Source organism: Propithecus coquereli, unplaced genomic scaffold (assembly GCF_000956105.1).
Source record: "Propithecus coquereli isolate 6110/MARCELLA unplaced genomic scaffold, Pcoq_1.0 Scaffold142, whole genome shotgun sequence".
Taxonomy (NCBI): Eukaryota; Metazoa; Chordata; class Mammalia; order Primates; family Indriidae; genus Propithecus; species Propithecus coquereli.
Genome location: NW_012138525.1, coordinates 4,625,756 through 4,646,544, shown reverse-complemented (window position 1 = coordinate 4,646,544; position 20,789 = coordinate 4,625,756). Strand labels below are relative to the sequence as shown.

The window sequence follows — 20,789 nt, the reverse complement described above, 5'->3', positions numbered from 1 at the left end:
AGAAAAAATAAGCCGGGCATGGTGGCGCACGCCTGTAGTCCCAGCTACTCAGGAGGCTGAGGCAGGAGGATCGCTTGAGCCCAGGAGTTTAAGGTTGCTGTGAGCTAGGCTGACGCCACTCTAGCCCGGGCAACAGAGTGAGACTCTGTCTCAAAAAAAAAAAAAAAACAAAAAAACTACAGGCTGAGAGCTGACAATGGAGTGCCCCCCGGAACAGACAGCTGCCCGAATGGCTAAAAACAAGCTCTTGTTTAAACACTCTAGACTACCTGCCTCCATTCACAATAACCTAATAAATATGGAGCCAACATATCTCTGTTTAACCCCTCTGTTAAGTGATAGACTTACCTTAGAACTTAGAAGTTAACCTTTGAAAGATTTTGTAACCGTTTGCTCACGTAGATAGGATTAGTTAAAGAATCTGTAGAAGCCTTTTGAAAATCTGTTAACCTGAGAGGAACTACCTGCTGTTGTGTAAATCTGTTACCCCTGGCAATTATTCACTAATCCCTATAAGTTACCATGTAAGACCTCATTTGGGGCTTTTTGAGACCCATGGAGAAGGTCTAGGCCCCCTGAGATCCCACTTTGCCTATAATCTTTATAAACTTATAAAACTATATCTTTGTCTCTCTGTATTCTTTTATTTCTTTTATTTTCCATTTTTCTCTATTATTTTCTTATCCCTTGCAACTCTACCAAAGGGACCCGGTTTTTTGGGGGGAACGTTGGCCACGTTTCTGGCAGGTGAGTTAGGGGACACTGCTTCACTTTAGAAGGGAATCTCCATTCTGCACCTGGGGGTGGCTTCCTGCCAGAGGCTACCGTGCAAGGGAGGGGTCTCTTGTGTCTCCCCAAGATGCTGCCATTGGACCTTGGGGCCTTCTCATTGCAGGACCACTGGCCTAGAAATGGCCCTGTTGGAAGCTATATCTGGCGTCTGGTGGAGGCTTTGGAGCCAGGCTGGAGACAGGACTCCAGGGTACAGTGCCCCTACATGCTGCCCCATTGCTAGGTAAGTCCCTCCTTGCTGGGCCCTCACCCTGCCCTTCCACCCTTCCCTGACCCTCAGAAGGGGCTGAAGGATGATCCAAAGGTGCCCATAGGAAAGTAGACCTCCAGGTGGTGGGAGGGAGGATGAAGGGGAAACTCTTCTCTCCTTCCAACCCCCTGAGCAGAGCCCTTCCTGTGTGTTAGGCTCCATGCAGAGAAAAGCTTAAGTGCATTCATTCTCTGAAGGAATCCTTGCAAACCCTCCCAGACAGGTCGTGTTACCAGCCTAGGAAAAGTGACCTGAGGTGGGTGGCAGGTGCCCAGCTAGAAACCACTTCTGCTGCCCCTCCCCTTTTCTGTTCCTTTTCCAAGAGAGGTTGAAGACTACTTTCCATCCCAGCAGGACCCCAGCTCGGCCCCAGGGGAGGCTGTATCCGCTGTTTTGGAGGGGGCTGGGTGGCTGCGAGGGGCTCTGTGGCGCCCCTAGTTCTGCACTCAGACTAAGAGTGGGCTTTTCTCTCTGAAAGGGCCGGAGCAATGCTGGTGCTGGCGACCTAGGCGAGGATGGTGATGCGCGGGAGTCGCCAGACGCGGACTGCCGCGGGACGGCGAGCCCAGGTCAGGGGGACCCGGTCCCCGCCCCCTAAGCTGGGCCTTCCTCTCCCGCCCACGCGTCGCCCCGCTGCCTGCGCAGTTCCCGTCTGGGCCCGCCAGAGGGCGTCCGGGGCGGAGAAGTGGGCGCGCGCCGGGGAACCCCGGGAAGGCCGCGGGGTCTGCGGCTAAGGTCCGAAGTCGGATGGATGGACCTGGGAATCCGGATTCCAGAGGCTGAACACTGAGGGATTCGAGGCGTCGAGGGTTATCAGACGCCCCGCCGGCTCCGATGCCGACACCCAAGACTCGCCCCCCATTCCCCTTCACCCCTCCGGGGTCCAGCCGGGCGGGGCTGTTCCTAGGTGGCGTCTGGGGCGGGTCTCCGGCCCTGGCTTCCGCGCCCCGGGCCGAGGAGCGGCCAGAAACGCACGCACAGTGGTGGAGAGTGGGAGCCCTCTTTTGGGGGGGTATGCTCCCCCTCCCCGCTCCGGGTCCGCCTCGGCCCCGCCCGGGCCCCAGGCCCCGCCCCGCCCGGACGCCCCGCCCACCCCCCTCGGCCGGGCCCGGAGCCGGGGGGGGGCGCCGCCGCCGCCCGAGCGCCCGCCATGCGCGCTGCCCCCGCCGCCCCGCTGCTCCAGCTGCTGCTCCTGCTGGGGCCGGGGCTCCAAGCTGCGGGTGTCGCGGAGCCGCTGCCCGCGGTGGTCCTTGCCATCCTGGCCCGCAATGCCGAGCACTCACTGCCCCACTACCTGGGCTCGCTGGAGCGGCTGGACTACCCCCGGGCCAGGCTGGCCCTCTGGTGAGAGAGACCCGGGCATTGGCACCCACTGGCATCCACTCCCCAGCCTCGCAGATGGCCCCCGCCCCAGACGGCCCCATCCGCTGCCTGCCCAGACGCCACCCAGACAGGCCCCTACCCTCACAGGCAGGCCCTCCACAGCCCCGAGCCCCAGACAGGACCCCATGCCCCTGGCGGGCAAGGACAGACCTCTGAGGCCACAGGTCGACCCGGGGACACTCACCTCTCCTCTGGCCCCCTGTTTCTCTTGGGGCCTCCCCTGGGTGTAAGTTGGGCCCACCCCGTCTTGCCCGGCTCTCAGAGCCCAAACTCAACCCCGGTGGGACCTGTGGTTGGCTTGACTTGGGGAGCAGCAGACAGGAACCTCTGGAGTCCTCCGGGCCCAACGTGGCAGGGACGATGGCAGGGAGGGGCTGGACGGGAGGGTCCTGAGGAGCGCGGGAGTGCCGTCAGCCCTGGGCTCCTGCGCGCAGGGGTGTCAGCCTGGCTCCCCTGCAGCTTGGCCGGTGCCAGCTCCTGTTCGCAGAGGGGCTGGGTCTTGTCAGCCAAGGGGCGCCCCCCCGTCCCTGGAGTCCCCCCCTCTGGCTCCCATAGGACAGTGGGATCAGAGGCCACAATCTCCAGCTTACAGCGGGAACAGGGTGGTGCCGGGGCTCAGGTGGGGTATACACTGAGAGAAATGACAAACCGCCCCTCACAGCACACCAAAAGCTGGGCTGGGGCTGGAGCTGTGGCCTGGGGAGGCCGCCCACAATCACCACAGTTTGGGAGTTAGTTAGCTCCCAGCCCTATAAAAGTTGACACGTAGTTAGTCTTCACTTCTGGGGAACTGGCTTAAAGGCGCAGCATCACCTAAACCCTGGGCTCCTGCTAAGCCCCCACCTCCTTACGAGAGCTGCTCCCCAGGACAGGGGAGGCTTTGCTCCATGGCAGCAGAGCCCAGGCCCACCAGCCTTCTCAGGGATGCTCAGAGCATGGTTTGGTTCTTATTAAAACTTGTGGGTGCAGGAAAACAGCAGCTCTTCTGCCTAGTCCTGGTTCAGAGAGGGAAAGGGGCTGGCCTGTGGTCACACAGCAAGGAAGGAAGGTAACCAGGGAGTATGGCAAGTGTGATCCTTAAAGCTGAGGTACCTTTCATCTTTCAGAATGCATTCATCTTCTCTTCTCTTGGCCCATGACATAGGCAGGACAGCTTAAAGTGGAGGGAGGAAGTGAAGCCGAGAATGACGGGACTTGCCTGAGGTCACACAGCTGGTCACAGAACTGCGATTAGGACCTGGCTGTCCTGCCTCCATACCTACCCTCCACTGCTCCCAGGAGAGGCCAGCCTCAAAGGTGTTGGTGCTTTGGCATCAAGGCTGCCTTGGGGTTCAGTCCTGTGGTGGCTGAACCCCTCACCCTTTTCCCTCTGTTCCCCAGGTGTGCCACAGACCACAACATGGACAACACCACGGAGATGCTACAGGAGTGGCTGGCAGCTGTGGGGGAGGACTATGCAGCTGTGGTCTGGAGGCCCAAGGGGGAGCCCAGGTGGTGATGTGAGGGGAGGGGTACAGGGGAAGGTAGAGAACGGCTGCGACACCGAGAGGAAGGGGCAGCCCAGAGCCACAGCCTCCAGGCCAGGGCTCTGCCTGCTGTTCTGCAGAGAGAGAGAAGCACTTACCCCATGGGAACATCTCATCTCTTTCTCCCCTCAGGTCCTACCCAGATGAAGAGGGTCCCAAGCATTGGACCAAAGAGAGGCACCAGTTTCTGATGGAGCTGAAGCAGGAAGCCCTCACCTTCGCCAGGGGCTGGGGGGCTGACTACATCTTGGTAAGAAGCCTGGCCCAAGATTGGGCTTCTGAAAGGTGGCAGTATCTGTCCCTAACAGAAATCTTGCTATGCCTGAACCACCTGAAGGCTGGATCCTTCAACAGGCTACCCGGGACAGAGCCCAGACCAGAAGTTGAGCCTGGATCCCTATGTTTGAGCCCAGACTAGGTACTAAGCCTGGATTCCTGAGATAGATCCCAGCATATGTACTGAGCCTAGATTCCTGGGTTAGAGCCCAGAGTATAAACTGAGCCTAGATCCCCAGACTAGAGTTCAGAGTAGGTGTTTGGATCCATTCCTTAAGCCAGATCTCAGATAAGGTTCTTAGATCAGCAACTCGGGTGTAATCTTTGGACCCAATCCCTGAGCTGAGCCAGTGCCCCAGACTAGATCCTTGGTCCAGAAACAGATCTAATGGGTTTGTTTGTTAGATGTCTCTAAGGGAACTCCTGTTGGATCCTGGGAGCCACTCTGGGTCTCTGGCAATCTGGAGGGATCAGTGAACTGTGCAGCCCAGATAGGGCTGGGACCTGTGACAGGGCTGGGGCCTATGATATCCTCCTCCCCAAAGTTTGCAGACACAGACAACATTCTGACCAACAACCAGACACTGCGACTTCTGGTGGAGCGGGGACTTCCGGTGGTGGCCCCAATGCTGGACTCCCAGACCTACTACTCCAACTTCTGGTGTGGGATCACCCCCCAGGTGAGGCCAGGGATGGGGCCTCAGGAGGCTTCAGGTCCTGGGAGAAGGGATATGGAGAGCAGAGAGCCTGAAGGCTGTGGGGTCTGTGGGTGGTGGCAGGGGGAGCCCCCTCACAGCCCAGAGCACACCCCTTCCCCAGGGCTACTACCGCCGCACAGCCGAGTACTTCCCCACCAAGAACCGCCAGCGCCGGGGCTGCTTCCGTGTCCCCATGGTCCACTCAACCTTCCTGGTATCCCTGCGGGCTGAAGGGGCAGCCCAGCTCGCCTTCTACCCGCCTCATCCCAACTACACTTGGCCCTTCGACGACATCATCGTCTTCGCCTATGCCTGCCAGGCTGCTGGTGAGGACCAGCCCTCCTTGAGCATTTCTTGGAGGTCTCTGGGCCTTTGCACATGCTGTGTCCTCTGCTTAGCATCCCCTTGCCCACTCTGCATTTCATGCTGTTAACTCTCACAGCCTTTCTTGTAACCACCACCCCAGTGGGTTTCTGGCTGTCCCCATCTTGGCACTTCTATGTATTCCTTCACTAGTCAAATATTTGTGGAGCACCTGCCATGTACCAGGCACTGGGAAGCAGTGGTGAGTAAAATCAGGTAGTCCCTGCCCTCCTGGATCCTCCAGTCCAGTCAGTCAAAGGACCACAAAAATCAATGTCCAATCACAATGGTGACAGAAGGAGAACTTCTTGATTGTACGTGCTCTAGGAGCTTACACTAGAGTTGACCTGGTCAGGGAAGGCTTCCTGGAGGAAGTAAATTTTTGAGCTGAGATTCAAAGTATGGGCAAGCATTGACAAGGCAAACAGAGCAGGAAGGAGCATTTCAGGCAGAGGGACCAGCAGATGCAAAGGCCCTGTGGTAGCAGGGAACATAGGAAGACACATGGCTGGAGCACAGGGACACAGTACAGGCCGAGGCAGGAAAGGGAGGCAGGGGCCAGCCTCTGAGGACCGACAGGCAAGCACCTGGTCTTTAGCCTGAGCGTGTGGGCAGCCATCAGAGGTGTTGTGTGTGATCAGATTTGCACACTGAAAAGATCACTCTGGTGTTGGCAGTTATTTTTAAGACGAAAGTTCCTAGAAAGTGTTTGGGTGCAGATGGAATAAATCCAGTCCTGAGGAAGAGTCGGAAGATGAGAGAGAGACAGAGACACTGATGTTGGGGTAAAGTCTGCGAGAAGGCGGCAGAGAACGAGTTATTCAGGATGTAGACTATCTGGTGGGCGGAGAACTTTGCTGGTGGTCAGGGCAAACTAGAGGTGACGATTTACACCTGAGCAAGCAGCGTGTGGGTCATGGCCAGAGCGGAGGGTGCTGGGAGTCTGTTTTGTGCGTGAGGTGCTGGGGACGTCCGCGCTGTGCAGGCAAACAAGGAGCAAAAAATTTTACTAAGTGCAAAAAGCGAGTGAAGCCAAAACAAATAAATGGAGGGGAAAAAAGAGAGGAAACAAAAGCATTCCCTTAGGTTTTCATCACTGCCACTACTTCATGGGACAGCCGTTGTTAATCGGCCAGTGCTGCGAAGGCCATCCGGCTGCCGCGTCCCTGCTCTGGGCCAGGCTGTGTGCTCAGTGCTGGGCGCGGACACCATGCGTCTGCCCCGAGGGTAATTATAATAAAGGGGACAAATATCGAAGGGGGAAAAGGCCACTCTGGTGTCAGGTGGAAGACAACACGGAGAGGAGTGGAGGCCTCTGGGCACAAGTGATAGTTCTTGGCTCAGGGTGGGGCGCTGGGGATGGGGAGAGAGAGGAGGATTCAGGGGTGGAGCCACAGGGCCCACTGCAGCCTGTGGCTGTCAGCAGGTGCGAATTGGCCTGCTCCTTCCTCACCTTGACCCTCTGATGCAGGGACTGTGTGTCTTGCTCACCACCACTCACCGCCGTAGCCCTCCTGCCCAGAAGGTGCCTTAGACAGGTCTGTTGAATGAATAAACCATCTCAGCAGAAAGACCCCTTAGATATTGTGAATCAAGCCCTTTCTCCCTCTGGGCCCACAGGTAGGGAAATTGAGTCCCAGAGAAGACTCACACTTTGGGTCACTGGCAGTGCTGGGCCTAGGACCTCTGGGTGGGTTCTGAGGGCCTACCCATCCACCCCCTGCCAGCACTCACTCAGCCTGTCCCTGCAGGGGTCTCAGTCCACGTGTGCAATGAGCACCGTTACGGGTACCTGAACGTGCCCGTGAAATCCCACCAGGGGCTGGAGGACGAGGGGGTCAACTTCATCCACCTGATCTTGGAAGCTCTAGGTGAGGACTGGGGCCTGTTCCACCCCCTGCTGCTGGGGCTCCCCACCTCCCCACTGTACCCCTTTTCCTGGGCCCCTGACCTGGATGGGCACTGGGCTTGGGGTTCTAGCCTTGCCGCTAATTCGTTCCATGACTCTGAGCAAGTCCCTGTCCTTATCATCGCTCAGTCTCCCCAGCTCTACAATGGGGCCAGGTGGATCCTGTGATCTCAGGGGGCCCTCCCTGCTGGGCATTCTGCTGAAGAGGGCAGGGGCGAGGCCGGGGGTTAGAACTTCAGGTGGCTGCTAATGGGAGCCAGGAGGGAGGGACTCATGGTTGGGGCGTGCTTCCCTTTGCAGTTGATGGGCCCCCCATGCAGGCCTCAGCTCATGTGTCTCGGCCCCCAAAGAGGCCCAGCAAGATGGGGTTTGATGAGGTAAGTCCCCCAACCTTCAGGATTGGGGGCAGGAGGTGGATGGGCTCTCCCCTCCCCACCCCTGCAATCATCCCCCCACCCCCCCAGGTCTTTGTCATCAGCCTGGCCCGCAGGCCTGACCGCCGTGAGCGCATGCTGAGCTCACTCTGGGAGATGGAGATCTCTGGGCGGGTGGTGGACGCTGTGGATGGCCGGTGAGACTTCCTGGGGATGGGGCCCTGGGCACTTGGGCGTGGGCAGGGAGCTCTGAGCTCCCTGGGAGCGGGAAAAGCAGCCAAGTTGCATGAGTTTCCTGTTCTAGGAGGTATTCAAATAGGGCCTGAGTAATCCTGTCTCAGGGAGTTCCGGGGCAGGCACACACAGGGCAAGATGCCCTCCCTCAGCCCGCCAGAGGGAGCAGAGGACAGTGGTTAAGGCTGCAGGGCCTGGGTTCCAGCTCTGCCACTTACCAGCTATGTGCTCTCTGGCAGGTTACCCCTGGCCCCCAACCCTGTCACGTAAATAGCAAGTGATTGTGCCTTGCTCTCAGGGTTTTGTGGGAGTTCAGGAGGAGCTGGCCAGGGCCTGACACACGGTAGTATTGCAAAGGGTTAGGTGTCTTTACAATGATTATTCTCCACCTTGGAGTTCGGTCCCTGAGGGGTGGGGGTCGGGGCAGGCCGGCCATGTTCCCCAGGGGAATCCAGAGGCCAGGCTCCCGTGGACACCAGGGGTCACATGGCCCCGTATGCCCGCTGCTGTTTGCTTCAAGCCCTCAGCTCTTTCGACCATAGGATGTCCATCCTTTGCTTGGGCCTCTGCCCAGGGAGTATCTCTCATGTTCCCACATTCATCTGGGGTGCTTCCCCCTCAGACAGCCTCCTGTCCCCCTTTTCCCAAGGGTCACCTATCAGATGGGGACGTGTCCTAACAGTTGTGTCCTATCCTAACGCCCAAGGTAGCCACGATTCCCCAGGTCCAGTCCCTGACAGCTTCAGGCCACACAAAGGAGTTATGTGGCTGAAACCTCCTTCACACCAGACCGCAGTGGGACTGTCTCCAACACGCGCAGGCCAGGCCCCTCTGGAGGGGTCTCACCCTGGTAACGCCTGTGTCCCTCAGGATGCTCAACAGCAGTGTCATCAGGAGCCTCGGCGTGGACCTGCTCCCCGGCTACCAGGACCCCTACTCGGGCCGCACGCTGACCAAGGGCGAGGTGGGCTGCTTCCTCAGCCACTACTCCATCTGGGAGGAGGTGAGGACCCGCCGCTCAGCCCGCACCCCTCACTGCTCTGTCCGCTCAGTGGACGCACGAGTGAATGAACACATAACAGAGACCCGGCCAGCAGCTTTGAACCTCCTCTGTGCTCAGCCCCGTACCGGGCCCCACTGAGGGGTACCCTGTTCATTCTGCAGTCTCTCTTGAGCACCTACTGTGTGCTAGGAGATATTCCGCTCTGAGAACACAGAGGAGACGAGGAATATGCATGTCCCCTCCTTCCTGCAATAGAGGGATCCTCCTGGGGCTCAGGGACCAGAGGAGGGGGCAGAAATCTGAAAGAGCAAGGCTTGCAGTGGAGGGGAGAGGTCTGGGCTGTTCTGAGAGGGTGAACTGGCCCCAACTCCTGGTGTGGGGGCTCAGGGTGGGCCTCACCATGGGTGGGTGGGAGAAGAGCCTTCTAGGCAGAGGTAAACCACGGAGCGAAGGCCCTGAGGCAGGAAGGTGTTTGGGGGCAGAGGGAAGGAGGCCTGGGGCCTGGCACATGCCCCGAGCTTGGCCAGGCCTCAGCCCAGGGCCTGGGGCGTGAGTGCAGGGAGAGGTCGCTGGTCACTGAGAGTAAAAGCAAGGGAACTGGGCTCTCCGAGGGCACCACCTCCAGGACATGGGCACAGATCCCGTCTTATTTTCTACTGTAGCCAAAATATACACGTGTATGTGTATGTGAGCTTGTATTGATATTCACGTTGGTTTTTTATCATCTCTGAACAAACTGAAGGATGATATAGTTCAATCTTTATTGAACTGATTTCCTCTTCTTTTCACATTTTCAAAAGTTACAAGAAGGCCAGGCGCGGTGGCTCACGCCTGTAATCCTAGCACTCTGGGAGGCCGAGGCAGGTGGATCGCTCAAGGTCAGGAGTTCTAGACCAGCCTGAGCAAGAGTGAGACCCTGTCTCTACCAAAAAATAGAAAGAAATTATCTGGACAACCAAAAATATATATATATATAGAAAAAATTAGCCGGGCATGGTGGCGCATGCCTGTAGTCCCAGCTACTCGGGAGGCTGAGGCAGAAGGATTGCTTGAGCCCAGGAGTGTGAGGTTGCTGTGAGCTAGGCTGACGCCACGGCACTCACTCTGGCTGGGCGCGGTGGCTCACACCTGTAATCCTAGCACTCTGGGAGGCCGAGGCAGGTGGATCGCTCAAGGTCAGGAGTTCTAGACCAGCCTGAGCAAGAGTGAGACCCTGTCTCTACCAAAAAATAGAAAGAAATTATCTGGACAACCAAAAATATATATATATATAGAAAAAATTAGCCGGGCATGGTGGCGCATGCCTGTAGTCCCAGCTACTCGGGAGGCTGAGGCAGTAGGATTGCTTGAGCCCAGGAGTTTGAGGTTGCTGTGAGCTAGGCTGACACCACGGCACTCACTCTAGCCCGGGCAACAGAGCGAGACTCTGTCTCAAAAAAAAAAGTTACAAGAAGTATATTTTCTTTGGGATGTTGGGGGCTGGAGTCTCCGCTACCCCTGCCCACCCCAGCTTCCTTTAGGAAAGCTGAGAAGGCCAAAGTGACAGGCTGGGCCCTGGAGTCCAACAGAAGCAGGTTCGTATCCAGTTCTGCCATTTCCTGCCTCTGTGTCCTTGGGCAAGCTATTTCCCCGCCCTGTGTGTCTGTCTCCCTCCTGCCCCCAAGAGCCCCTGGGATATCATAGTGTTCAATGAATGTACCAACGGTCACGTCTACCATCATGATTCTATTTGGACAGCTGATTGGGAGCTTGGAGGGCCTTGAATGCCAGAGAGGGGTTAGAATGTCAGTCCCTAGACAGTGGGAGCCCCAGCAGGCTTTGGAGCAGCTGTGCGACGTTTGGAATGTAACGGGCCAGGCAGAGTCTGTGGGCCGTAGCCAGGAGGGAAGAGGGTAGTGACTCCCAGAGCTGTCTCCCACCCCACCGTGTACACAGGTGGCTGCCAGGGGCCTGGCCCGGGTCCTGGTGTTTGAGGACGACGTGCGCTTTGAGAGCAACTTCAAGGGGCGGCTGGAGCGGCTGATGGAGGAGGTGGAGGCAGAGAAACTGCCGTGGGACCTGATGTAGGTGGTCTGCGCCCCGGGGCAAGAGAGCAGGCAGGCCTCGGGTCTGCCTCTTCCTGCCTGGAATCCTGGCTGGCCCCGTGGGAGGGGGTGAGGGAAGGGCCGCATGACAGCCCAGGACTAAGTGACTGCTGGGACCCCTGGTGTCATTTGCAGCTACCTTGGCCGGAAGCAGGTGAACCCTGAGGAGGAGGCAGCCGTGGAGGGGCTACCAGGCCTGGTGGTGGCTGGGTACTCCTACTGGACACTGGCATACGCCCTGAGCCTGGCAGGCGCCCGCAAGCTGTTGGCCTCCCAGCCTCTGCGTCGCATGCTGCCCGTGGATGAGTTCCTGCCCATCATGTTTGACCGGCACCCCAAGTGAGGCTCGGATGGGCGTGGGGCAGGGGAGGGCAGGGCCGGGCCGTCCCATCTAGGAGCCCACCTTAGCAAGTGGTAAGTTCCCTCCCTGGGCAGCTGGCGAGACTGAGACTGGCAAGGCCAAGTCACTTGCTCCAGGTCACCAAGGAGTAGCCCAGCCTAGCCCTGGAGTCTAGACCAACCTAGGTGTGAATTCTGGCAGCCTGTGTGGCTTTTAATCAAATGACTCCCCTGTTCTCAGCCTCAGTTTCCCCATCTGGAAAATGGGGAGAATAGAAATCCCACTTCTCAGGGCTGTTGTGAGGACTAGATGGGAGGGCAGTGAGGTGCCTCGGGCAGGTGAGGCGCCGGTTCTGGGCTGGCGTGTGGTCTGGGAGGAGGGGCCCGCCTCGGCCCCCCTGAGCTGTCCTCCCGCCTCACAGCGAGCAGTACAAGGCGCACTTCTGGCCGAGGGACCTGCGTGCCTTCTCTGCGCGGCCCTTGCTTGCTGCCCCCACCCACTACGCAGGGGACGCTGAGTGGCTCAGTGACACGGAGACATCCTCCCCCTGGGATGACGACAGCGGCCGCCTCTTCAGCTGGAGCGGCTCTCAAAAGACCCTGCGCGGGCCCCGTCTGGACCTGGCTGGCAGCAGTGGGCACAGCCTCCACCCCCGGGATGAGCTCTAGGTGAGGCTGGCAGAGGCCCCCAGCCCCCGGGCCTTGGCTTTCTCTCCCCTTCTATGGCGTGACTGCTTGGTCTTTGTTGTCCCCTTCTCAGCTTTCTTCTCTCTCCCCTTCTCTGTCTCTGGCTTTGTCTCTGTCTCTAGCTGTGCCTTTGGCTATCTCTGCATTTCTCTCTAGCTCTTTGTCTCTGGCTGTTTGTCTGTATCTGTCGGCGGCGTCTGGTCTCTCTGATTCTGTGTGAATAACTCTAGTTCTATTTCTCTCTTCCTGCCCCTCCTGCCCACCGGGTCCAGATGGTGACTCCAAAGAAGCTCCCAGGAGCAGGCCACAGCTCCCAGGGAGCAGAGGAAGAGGTTGCTGGCAGGAGCCACAGACCCAGAGAGACCTGGCTGCCACCTTAGGCACGGCCCCTCTGCCCTCTCAACCCGTCTTGCGTGGGGAGAAACCACTCAGAGATGATCCCCTTCCCCAAAGGCCACATAGCAAAGGGGCAGGACGTGCAGGCCCCGGGCCCTGCCCGGGCTGACTCAGGGCCTGGGGTAGAGGGAAGGAGTGGCTCCCCAGCCTTCCGTGTCAAGCTGGGCAGCCCTCAGGAGCCCAGCCCTCCCCAGGACTCAGCCACTGGGGCCCCCTGCCCCCTTCTACCTCCACCTCATCCCAATCCCCAGCTCCACCTTAGGGTCTCAGCAGCACCCTCTTCCGGCCAGTGGGAGGTGCAGGGAGGTGGAAGGTGGACCCTGCAGACCTGGTGCCCAGCACAGCAATAAAAGCCAGCTGATACTTGCACTTTATGCTTTTTAACTCTGCATCTCAGCTAGCTGGGAGGAGGCTTCCCTGTCTGTGGGTGAGCAGGGACAGAGAGGGGAAGGCAGCAGGAGGTCACTGGCATCCCCTCCTTGCTGGGCGATCTTGGGTGGCTGCTACCCCTGCCCTGTGCCTTAGTCTACTCGTGGGTAATTGGGCCTGGGTGTGTATAAAGTGGCCTGGCTGGAGCCTGGTCCACAGTGAGTGCTCAGCTGGTGGGGCTGATGTGGTCATCACTGGCGGCCTCACCTTGCTGGTCAGGTGGGCCCAGGCCACCCAGGCTGCTGGTGCCCTCCCTGGCCCTCTGGATCTTCAAAGTGCGTCTGGAGCCCGGGCTTCAGGGAGGGGGCCAGGATGGGCACCTCCCCTGCGTGGGGCTGGGGAGATCTAGGGTTCCCCTCTGGCCCTAACCAGTGTGACCGCCAGAGGGCGCAGTGACAGAGCCTGGACCTGGGATAGGACGCCCTCTGCTGGTTTGGGGCCAACAACGGGAGGGGAGCATGAGGATGTCGCAGTGCGGCGGCTGGGTGACCCGCAGCAACGCCGTGATCTGCTGCTCTGCCGCTCCCCAGAGGGTCGGGCTTCTGGGCCCAGCAGCTGTCTCCGATGCCTGCACCCAGGCAGCTGGAGGGCGGGGGGAGATCTCCTTGGCTGTGGCTGCCACCAGTGCAGGACTGTGGCGCTGGTATCTCCTGGCTACCTTCTCGGAGGAGCCCCTTTCTCATCCCTCTTCCAGGGCAGCCCCTCGACTTCCTGGCGGGAACACCCCAATCCTGGCAGAGTCCCACAGGCACCCCCTGAGGCTGGGCTGTCCCTCAGCTCTGTCCTGGGGGTGAGGTCTAGGACCTGGCATGACTTTGAGAAGGACTTTGGGCTGGAACTCTGGACTCAGTGCTTTGTTCCTTCCAAGATGAAAACCACTGATTCCAGATGGCTGTGACCTCCAGCAAGTCCCTTCTCTCCAGGCTTCAGGTGTCCCCTTGTTTCATTCAGTTAACGTTTATTGAGCACCTCCTATAGGCCAGTGAAGAAAACTGACAAAAACATCACTGACCTCATTAAGCTGACATTCTAGTGAGGGAGACAGACAGAAACAAGTAAGGAAATATTAGAGGGTGTTAATTGCTATGGAGAAAAATGAGGAAGGGGGGCAGCAAGGAGGATCTCAGAAGTTAACATCTGAACAGAGACTTGAAGGAGGTGAGGGGGTAAGTGTTGGGGAGATCTGAAGAAAGAGCATTCCAGACCAAGGGGGCAGCATATGCAAAGGTCCTGAAGCAGGAGCAGGACTGGCAGTTTGGAAAGACAGGAAGAGCCAGTGTGGCTGGAGCAGAGTGCGTCAGGAGGAGCCACCGTCTGGAGATGATATAGACAAGGTCAGGGTTAGAGCAGGAAGAGTCTTGAAGGCCATTTTGGCTTTTACTTGAGATGGAGCCACTAGAGAGTTGGGGACAGAGAAGTAACATGATCCAACTTATATTTTTACATGATCACCCTGGCTACCGTGCTGAAAATGAACTGTAAGTGGGTCCAGGGAAGAAACAGGGAGATGGGTTAGGAACCCATTGTGATAAGTGAGACTGGATGGTGCCTCAGGGCAGGGTAGCAGAGGGGTGGTGAGAAGGTCCAGCCAACAGAACTTCTAGAGGAGGCAAGGAATTGAGGATGATGTTAGGGTGTCTGGCTGAAATTACTAAACCGTCATTAACTGAAATGGCAAGAGTATGGGTGGGGCTGGTTTGAGGCAGGTCTAAAAAAGTTCAGGTGCTTAAATTTGAGATCCGGGGAGCATGTCAAGTAGCAGTTGGATGCACAGGTGTGGGGTTCACGGCACAGTCTCAGGCAGCATAATGCTTTTGAGGTTCTTTTTGCATGTTTCACTATTACAGTCCTTTTTACTGCTGAGTAGTCTATTGTATGGCTCTTCCACAATTTATTTATGCATTGATCATTGATAGACATTTGGGTTTTTTCCAGTTTGGGGCTATTATGAATAGAACTCCTGTAAATATTTGGGCACAGGTCTTTGTGTGAACGTAAGTTTTCATTTCTTCCACCTGGGAGAGAAATGGTTGGGCCAAGAGGTAAGCATAAGTTTGTAAGACTTTGCCAAGCCACTTGGAAATCTTTTAAACCCTGTTTAGCTGATGGCTTTTCTAAAAATCTGCTCCCTGATTTTTTTAAATAGCAAGTAGTACCTTCTCTTGTAAACGTGAATTGTAATTGCGCCGGGCTCCCCAGTGGCTACAGGGAATGGGCTATCTGCCCCTTCGCTAAGTGACGCCAAGCTGCTGAGTTTCCTGAGCTCCTCGGTCTCTTTTTAAAGTTCTTTTGCTTCCTCCCTCACTGGCACGTTGCAAGGATAAAGACCATGGACTCTGGAGTGGGGTCCATGTGTGTTGTGGTCCTGACCTTCCGTGGGAGCTGTGTGCCCTTGGGCATGTTTCTTAGCCTCTCCAAACCTTCATTTCTCCATCTGCAAGTGCAGACAATGCTGCCTTGTAGCGTGCAGGTGATGCACAGTGATTGCTATGTTATCATCCGCTCTTGTTCTGATTGTCTCAGAGCCATGAGTGAGCGCGCTTTCTGCTTCAAAGAACCAAAAAGCACAAATCAAACTGGCTTAAACAATAAGGACAAGTGGCGGCTGACATAACGCAGAGTCCAAAGGTGAAGTGGGCTGCAGGGTTGACCTGTCCTCTCCTTCCTCAAGGGTCCCTTGGGCCTGTGTGCTGGCGTCATTCTCAGTCTGCTGCCATTCCAATGTCATGTCCTGGGCCGGAACCGCATCTGGTGGAAAGAAGAGGATCACTTCTAGACGGTCTCCCAGAAAGAACCCCAGCTAGACTCCCCACCTGAGCCCAAATTGAGTCACGTGCCCGTTTCTGAACCAGGTGTTGACCGTCACTGACAAGGGAGTGGGACTGCCCTCAGACCAACCAGACTGATCCTCAGAGCCAGGCTGGGGTCAGCCTCCTCTGCAGCTGTGTGCCAGGGCCACATGTGGCAAGTGAACTATGTTGATCACCACCATCTTCAGGGCAGCTGCGCAGGGCCCGTGGTGGCCCGTGTGGGCAGGGTCCTGTGTCATGTCCACGGTTCCTGTGAACAGTGAGCATGTTGCTCTAACAAGCTAGCATCGCCAAGGTGGTTTTCTACATCCTGGACGTCTGCTTGAGCAGCCAGCTGCAGAGGGCACCACTGCCTGTCCTGGGCAGGGGGCCCAGGGACCTGTTGCTAGAGGAGTTCTGGTCCCATGTGCCTAAGAGGTAGAGCCTGCGGCCCAGGTGCAGCTGGGGTCCGGGGAGGAGGACGCTGGTGTGCACGGCTCCCAGTGGTGTTTCCCAGCTCCATTTTCACGAAGTTCGGTGCCCCCGTCTGTTCCCAGCTGACCTGTCCTTTTACAGGCATCTGTGACAGCTGTAACGATGCATGCATGTTCTGCAAACTAGAGGGTAACCTTATTCTGAGACACTTGACATGGAAAAGTTGTCATTGGATTCAAAATCTATTTACAATTTCATGGGAATTTCAACATTCTATTTGTGAATAAATAAAGGGAGGCATTGTTCAAGTCTTTAAATATAATTTCAACTATTAGGAAATTTTGAATGGTAAAAAATGGTCCAAATTTTATATTACCTGCTTTTGTGAACAAAGTTTCTCACTATTATTGACCATTAAGAAATTTTGAAGAGACCACCATTATAAAGCCTTTTTTCCTCTGCAAAAAAGTTATTTTTGAGAATTTTGTGTGGCCATTTCAAACATGAAACCTGATATAAAAAGTTATTTTCATGGACGCAAGCTCACATTTCATGTCTAAGAATTTGAAATTTTTTTTTTGCCACAGAGTCTCACTCTGTCACCTCAGGTAGAGTGCAGTGATGTCATCATAGCTCACAGCAACCTCAGACTCCTGGGCTCAGGTGATCCTCCTGCCTCAGCCTCCGAGCAGCTGGGACTACAAGCGCACGATGACACTGGGCTAATTTTTCTATTTTTTTAGTAGAGTTGGGATCTGGACCTTGCTCAGGCTGGTCTCGAACTCCTGAGCTCAAGCAATCCTCCGGCCTTGGCCTCCCAGAGTGCTAGGATTACAGGTGTGAAGCCACCTTGCCAGCCTGAAAATGTTTTATTTGGAAGTTTTATACAAAATTGAGCCTTAATGTCTTCTCTAATACTTTATAGTATAGTTTCCAATCACAATATATGTTATGAAGACAGCGTAAATTTTCATCAGGTCTCCCACATGCCCTGACCCCTCTCCAGACTCCCCAGTTGCTGTGGAAATGTTTTTGTTTTCTATGTGTGCCTGCTGTGAGGAGGTTGGGAAGCCCTGTCCCGAGGCACACACGCTGCTCGCGGGAGTCCTGGACAACTGAAACAAAGTGAGGAGGACAAGTGAGACAGTGGGAATGAGGGTCGTGGAGAGAACCCCGCCCACTCCTGCTCCTCCTGGCTGACTGCTTCCAATTTGTTCTGCCCCCTCCAAGGCCAGTGCAGTTGTGTACAAGCCAAGACACAGGCTTTCTGATGGGTGCACAGCAGTCGCTTTTGGCTATTAGGCCGTTTGCCAACTGTTTTGCCTGCTCTCGGAAGCTTCTGTCTCCCTTGTGGTTTCTCCGCTGAATTGTAGATGCTGGAGAAGAGCCCTCCCCGGGCAGGGGCGGTCCCTGAGAGTGCTGGTGTGGTCTTGCTACCCACGGCATGGGCCCCGCGGTGAGAGAAAGCTGGATTGAGTTCTCGCTCTGTGACCTTGGGCAAGTGACCTGATCTTTCTCTAGCGTCAGTTTTCTGTTCTGTAAAATGGGTGAGCACACATGCCAACCTCACAGGATGTTGTGAGTATTCATCAAGCTAGTGCAGGTAAGCACGGTGCCTGGCACAGAGGGAGCGCTTCATTGATGGTCACAGGCACGAGGGTGGCCCTCCAGACCATGACAGAGTGAATTGGGATGGACTTGGGAGGTCTGCCTGAGTCAGAAGAAAGAAAGGGGAACACTGGAAACATTTGGTCTAACTTCAGTTTTACTTCTGACTCTTAATTTTGTGTGACCTTGGGCCAGGTCCTTCTCCTCTTCCTCTAGCCTCAGTTTCCGCTTTTGTAGAAATGAAAAGGAGCTGGGGGCACAGTGGCACTTGCCTGTACTCCCAACTACTTGGAAGGCTGAGGTGAGAGGATCACTGAGCCCAGGAGTTTGAGGCCAGCCTGGGCAACATAGTGAGACCCCATCTCTAAAAAAAAAAAAGAAAAAATTGAAGTGGCATGGCTAGTTTTGCTCTCCCAGATCCCTCCCCATGGTCTGGAAAGTGGTTCCCAAACTCGAGTGTGCATCTGAATCCCCTGGAGAAGACAGATTGCTGGGCTTCACTCCCGGAGTAGGTCTGGGATGGGGTCAGAGAATCAGAGAATTTCTTTCTTTCTTTCTTTTTTTTTTTTTAGAGACAGGGTCTTGCTCTGTCACCCAGGCTGGAGTGCAGTGGCACGATCCTCCTGTCTCAGTCTCCTGAATAGCTAGGACTACAGACTCATGCCACCATGCCCAGCTAATTTTAAATTTTTTTGTAGAAATGGGGTTTTGCTAAATTTCCCAGGGTGGTCTCAAACTCCTGGCTTCAAGTGATCCTTGAGGTCATTTGGCTTCCCAAAGTGCTGGGATTATAGGCATGAGCTACTGTGCCAGGCTGAGAATTTGCATTTCTCACAAGTTCCCTGGTGATACTGATGCCGTTGGTCTGGGAGCCATACTTTCAGAACTGCTGGTTGGGGCAGATGTAGAACCACGACTCTCGGCTGAGCCCAGTGTCCATCCAATCTCAGAGGCCCAAGACGGTCACGCCTTGAAAGGGCCTGGGAGAATGTTCTCTCCCAGCTCCTCTACCCAAGATTTGAAATCTCCCAAGTCACCTGAAAAAAAAGCCAGACCCACTTTGAAGCGTGGATCCCTTCTCCCCAGGGCAGTTCTGTGGCAGTTGCCTCAGGGCCCCGGAGGATGGAAACAGCTCGTGATCAGGCCCTTGGGCCAATGGAGAGTGGTGCAGGGTCAGGCCCAGTGCCGGGGCTGACAGCACCTCCTTCACTCCTGGTTCTCTCTAACGAGAGAAGCCCACGTTCCTTGGGGAAATTTGGAAAAACAAAACTAGGAAAACAAAGTCGCCAGTGTTAACACTTTGAGATGGTGCCTTCTGGTTTGAAATAATTATTTAATTTCTTTCCTTTCTTCAGCAGGGTGGTGGCTCCATTAGTATTTACTACACATCTTTAAACAGAACGTGGACAGTACGTTGTGGGTTGAATTGTGTCCTCTCCAAATTCATATGTGGAAGACTTAACCCCTAATACCTCAGAATGTGACCTTATGTGGAAATAGGGTCATCGTAGATGTAATCGGTTAAGAGGGGACCCTGCTGAAGTGGGGGAGGCCCCTAATCCAGTGTATCTGGTGTCCTTACAAAAAGGGGGAGTTTGGGCGCAGGCGCACACTGGGAGAAAGCCATATGAGGACTGGGGTTATGCTGCCAAGGAACTACCAGAAGTTAGGACAGAGTCAGGAACGAATCCTTCCCTGCTGCTTTCAGGGGGAGCATGGCCCTGCAGGAACCTTGATCTTGGATTTCCAGTCTCCAGAGCTGTGAGGCAGTACGTTTCTGTTGATTAAATCAGTTTGTGATACTTTGTTGTGGCAGCCCTAGCAAACTAGCTCATATGATAACCCTGTTTTAGGCCAGGTGTGGTGGCTCACACCTGTAATCCTAGCACTCTGGGAGTCCCAGGACGGAGGATTTCTTGAGCTCAGGAGTTCCAGACCAGCCTGAGCAAGAGCTCTCTATCCCGTCTTCACTAAAAATATTAATAGAAAAATTAGCTGGGCATGGTGGCATGCACCTATAGTCCCAGCTACTCAGGAGGCTGAGGTAAGGGGATCACTTGAGCCCAGGATTTGAGGTTGCTGTGAGCTATGATGACACCACTGCACTCTAGCCAGAGCGACAGAGTGAGCTTCTGTCTCAAAAAAAAAACCACAAAAATCCTCTTTTAAAGATATAATTCACAAATTTAAACCTTTTCTCAAAAGTACCAAAAAGAATATGTAAGAGTAATATGAGGCTCTGTGGTCCTCCCGTTCAACAGACAGCCGCATCTTCTCGCGCAGCGCCAGCACCGTCCCCGAGACACCATGGTGAAAGTGAAGGCCGGAATAAATGGCTTCGGCCGTATTGGGCGCCTGGTCACCAGGGCTGCTTCTAACTCTGGCAAAGTGGACATTGTCGCCATCAATGACCCCTTCATTGACCTCAACTACATGGTCTACGTGTTCCAGTAAGACTCCACCCACGGCAAGTTCCATGGCACAGTCAAGGCGGAGGATGGGAAGCTTGTCATCAATGGCTATTCCATAACCATCTTCCAGGAGCAAGATCTCACCAAAATCAAATGGGGGGAAGTGGGCGCCGATTACGTTGTGGAGTCCACGGGCGTGTTCACCACCCTGGAGAAGGCCGGGGCTCACCTAGATGGGGGTGCCAAGAGGGTCATCATCTCTGCCCCCTCTGCTGACGCCCCCATGTTTGTGATGGGCGTGAACCACGACAAGTACCAAAACAACCTCACCATCGTCAGCAATGCCTCCTGCACCACCAACTGCTTCGCCCCTGGCATCGTGGAGGGACTCATGACCACAGTCCATGCCGTCACCGCCACCCAGAAGACCGTGGATGGCCCGTCTGGGAAGATGTGGCGTGATGGCCGTGGGGCTCTCCAGAACATCATTCCTGCGTCGACTGGCGCAGCCAAGGCCATGGGCAAGGTCATCCCCGAGCTGAACGGGAAGCTCACTGGCATGGCCTTCCGCGTCCCCACTGCCAACATGTCGGTGGTGGACCTGACCTGCCATCTGGAGAAGCCGGCCAAGTATGATGACATCAAGAAGGTGGTGAAGCAGGCGGCGGATGGCCCCCTCAGGGGCATCCTGGGCTACACTGAGCACCAACCAGGTTGTCTCCTCCGACTTCAACAGTGACACCCACTCTTCCACCTTTGATGCTGGTGCTGGCATCGCCCTCAATGACCACTTTGTAAAGCTC

General features: G+C 55.7%; 1 protein-coding gene and 1 pseudogene across 2 annotated transcripts in view; both read left to right on the top strand.

Annotated features, from left to right (window-relative positions):
• Positions 1 to 2,180: 2,180 nt before the first annotated feature.
• Positions 2,181 to 12,257, top strand: CERCAM (cerebral endothelial cell adhesion molecule). The gene is made up of 13 exons (XM_012639727.1): positions 2,181 to 2,386; positions 3,806 to 3,916; positions 4,084 to 4,201; positions 4,773 to 4,907; positions 5,047 to 5,251; positions 7,040 to 7,159; positions 7,498 to 7,574; positions 7,662 to 7,768; positions 8,676 to 8,808; positions 10,744 to 10,871; positions 11,028 to 11,231; positions 11,654 to 11,900; positions 12,191 to 12,257. The coding sequence occupies exons 1-12, from the start codon at positions 2,193 to 2,195 to the stop codon at positions 11,898 to 11,900; spliced, it is 1,779 nt and encodes a 592-aa protein (XP_012495181.1). The 5' UTR covers positions 2,181 to 2,192; the 3' UTR covers positions 12,191 to 12,257.
• A 7,589-nt stretch (positions 12,258 to 19,846) lies between these two features.
• LOC105806519 overlaps positions 19,847 to 20,789 on the top strand; it is a 2,446-nt pseudogene continuing 1,503 nt past the window's right edge. Inside the window, exon 1 of the transcript XR_001137272.1 lies at positions 19,847 to 20,785. The product of XR_001137272.1 is annotated as a glyceraldehyde-3-phosphate dehydrogenase pseudogene (transcript). The remainder of the gene's footprint in view (positions 20,786 to 20,789) is intronic.

Excerpts from the sequence above, each read along its gene's own strand:
- CERCAM (XM_012639727.1), top strand. The coding sequence starts at position 2,193 with ATGCGCGCTGCCCCCGCCGCCCCGCTGCTCCAGCTGCTGCTCCTGCTG. Across the intron at positions 2,387-3,805 it reads CGGGCCAGGCTGGCCCTCTG|GTGTGCCACAGACCACAACA; the intron begins GTGAGAGAGACC and ends TCTGTTCCCCAG. Across the intron at positions 4,908-5,046 it reads GGTGTGGGATCACCCCCCAG|GGCTACTACCGCCGCACAGC; the intron begins GTGAGGCCAGGG and ends CCCCTTCCCCAG.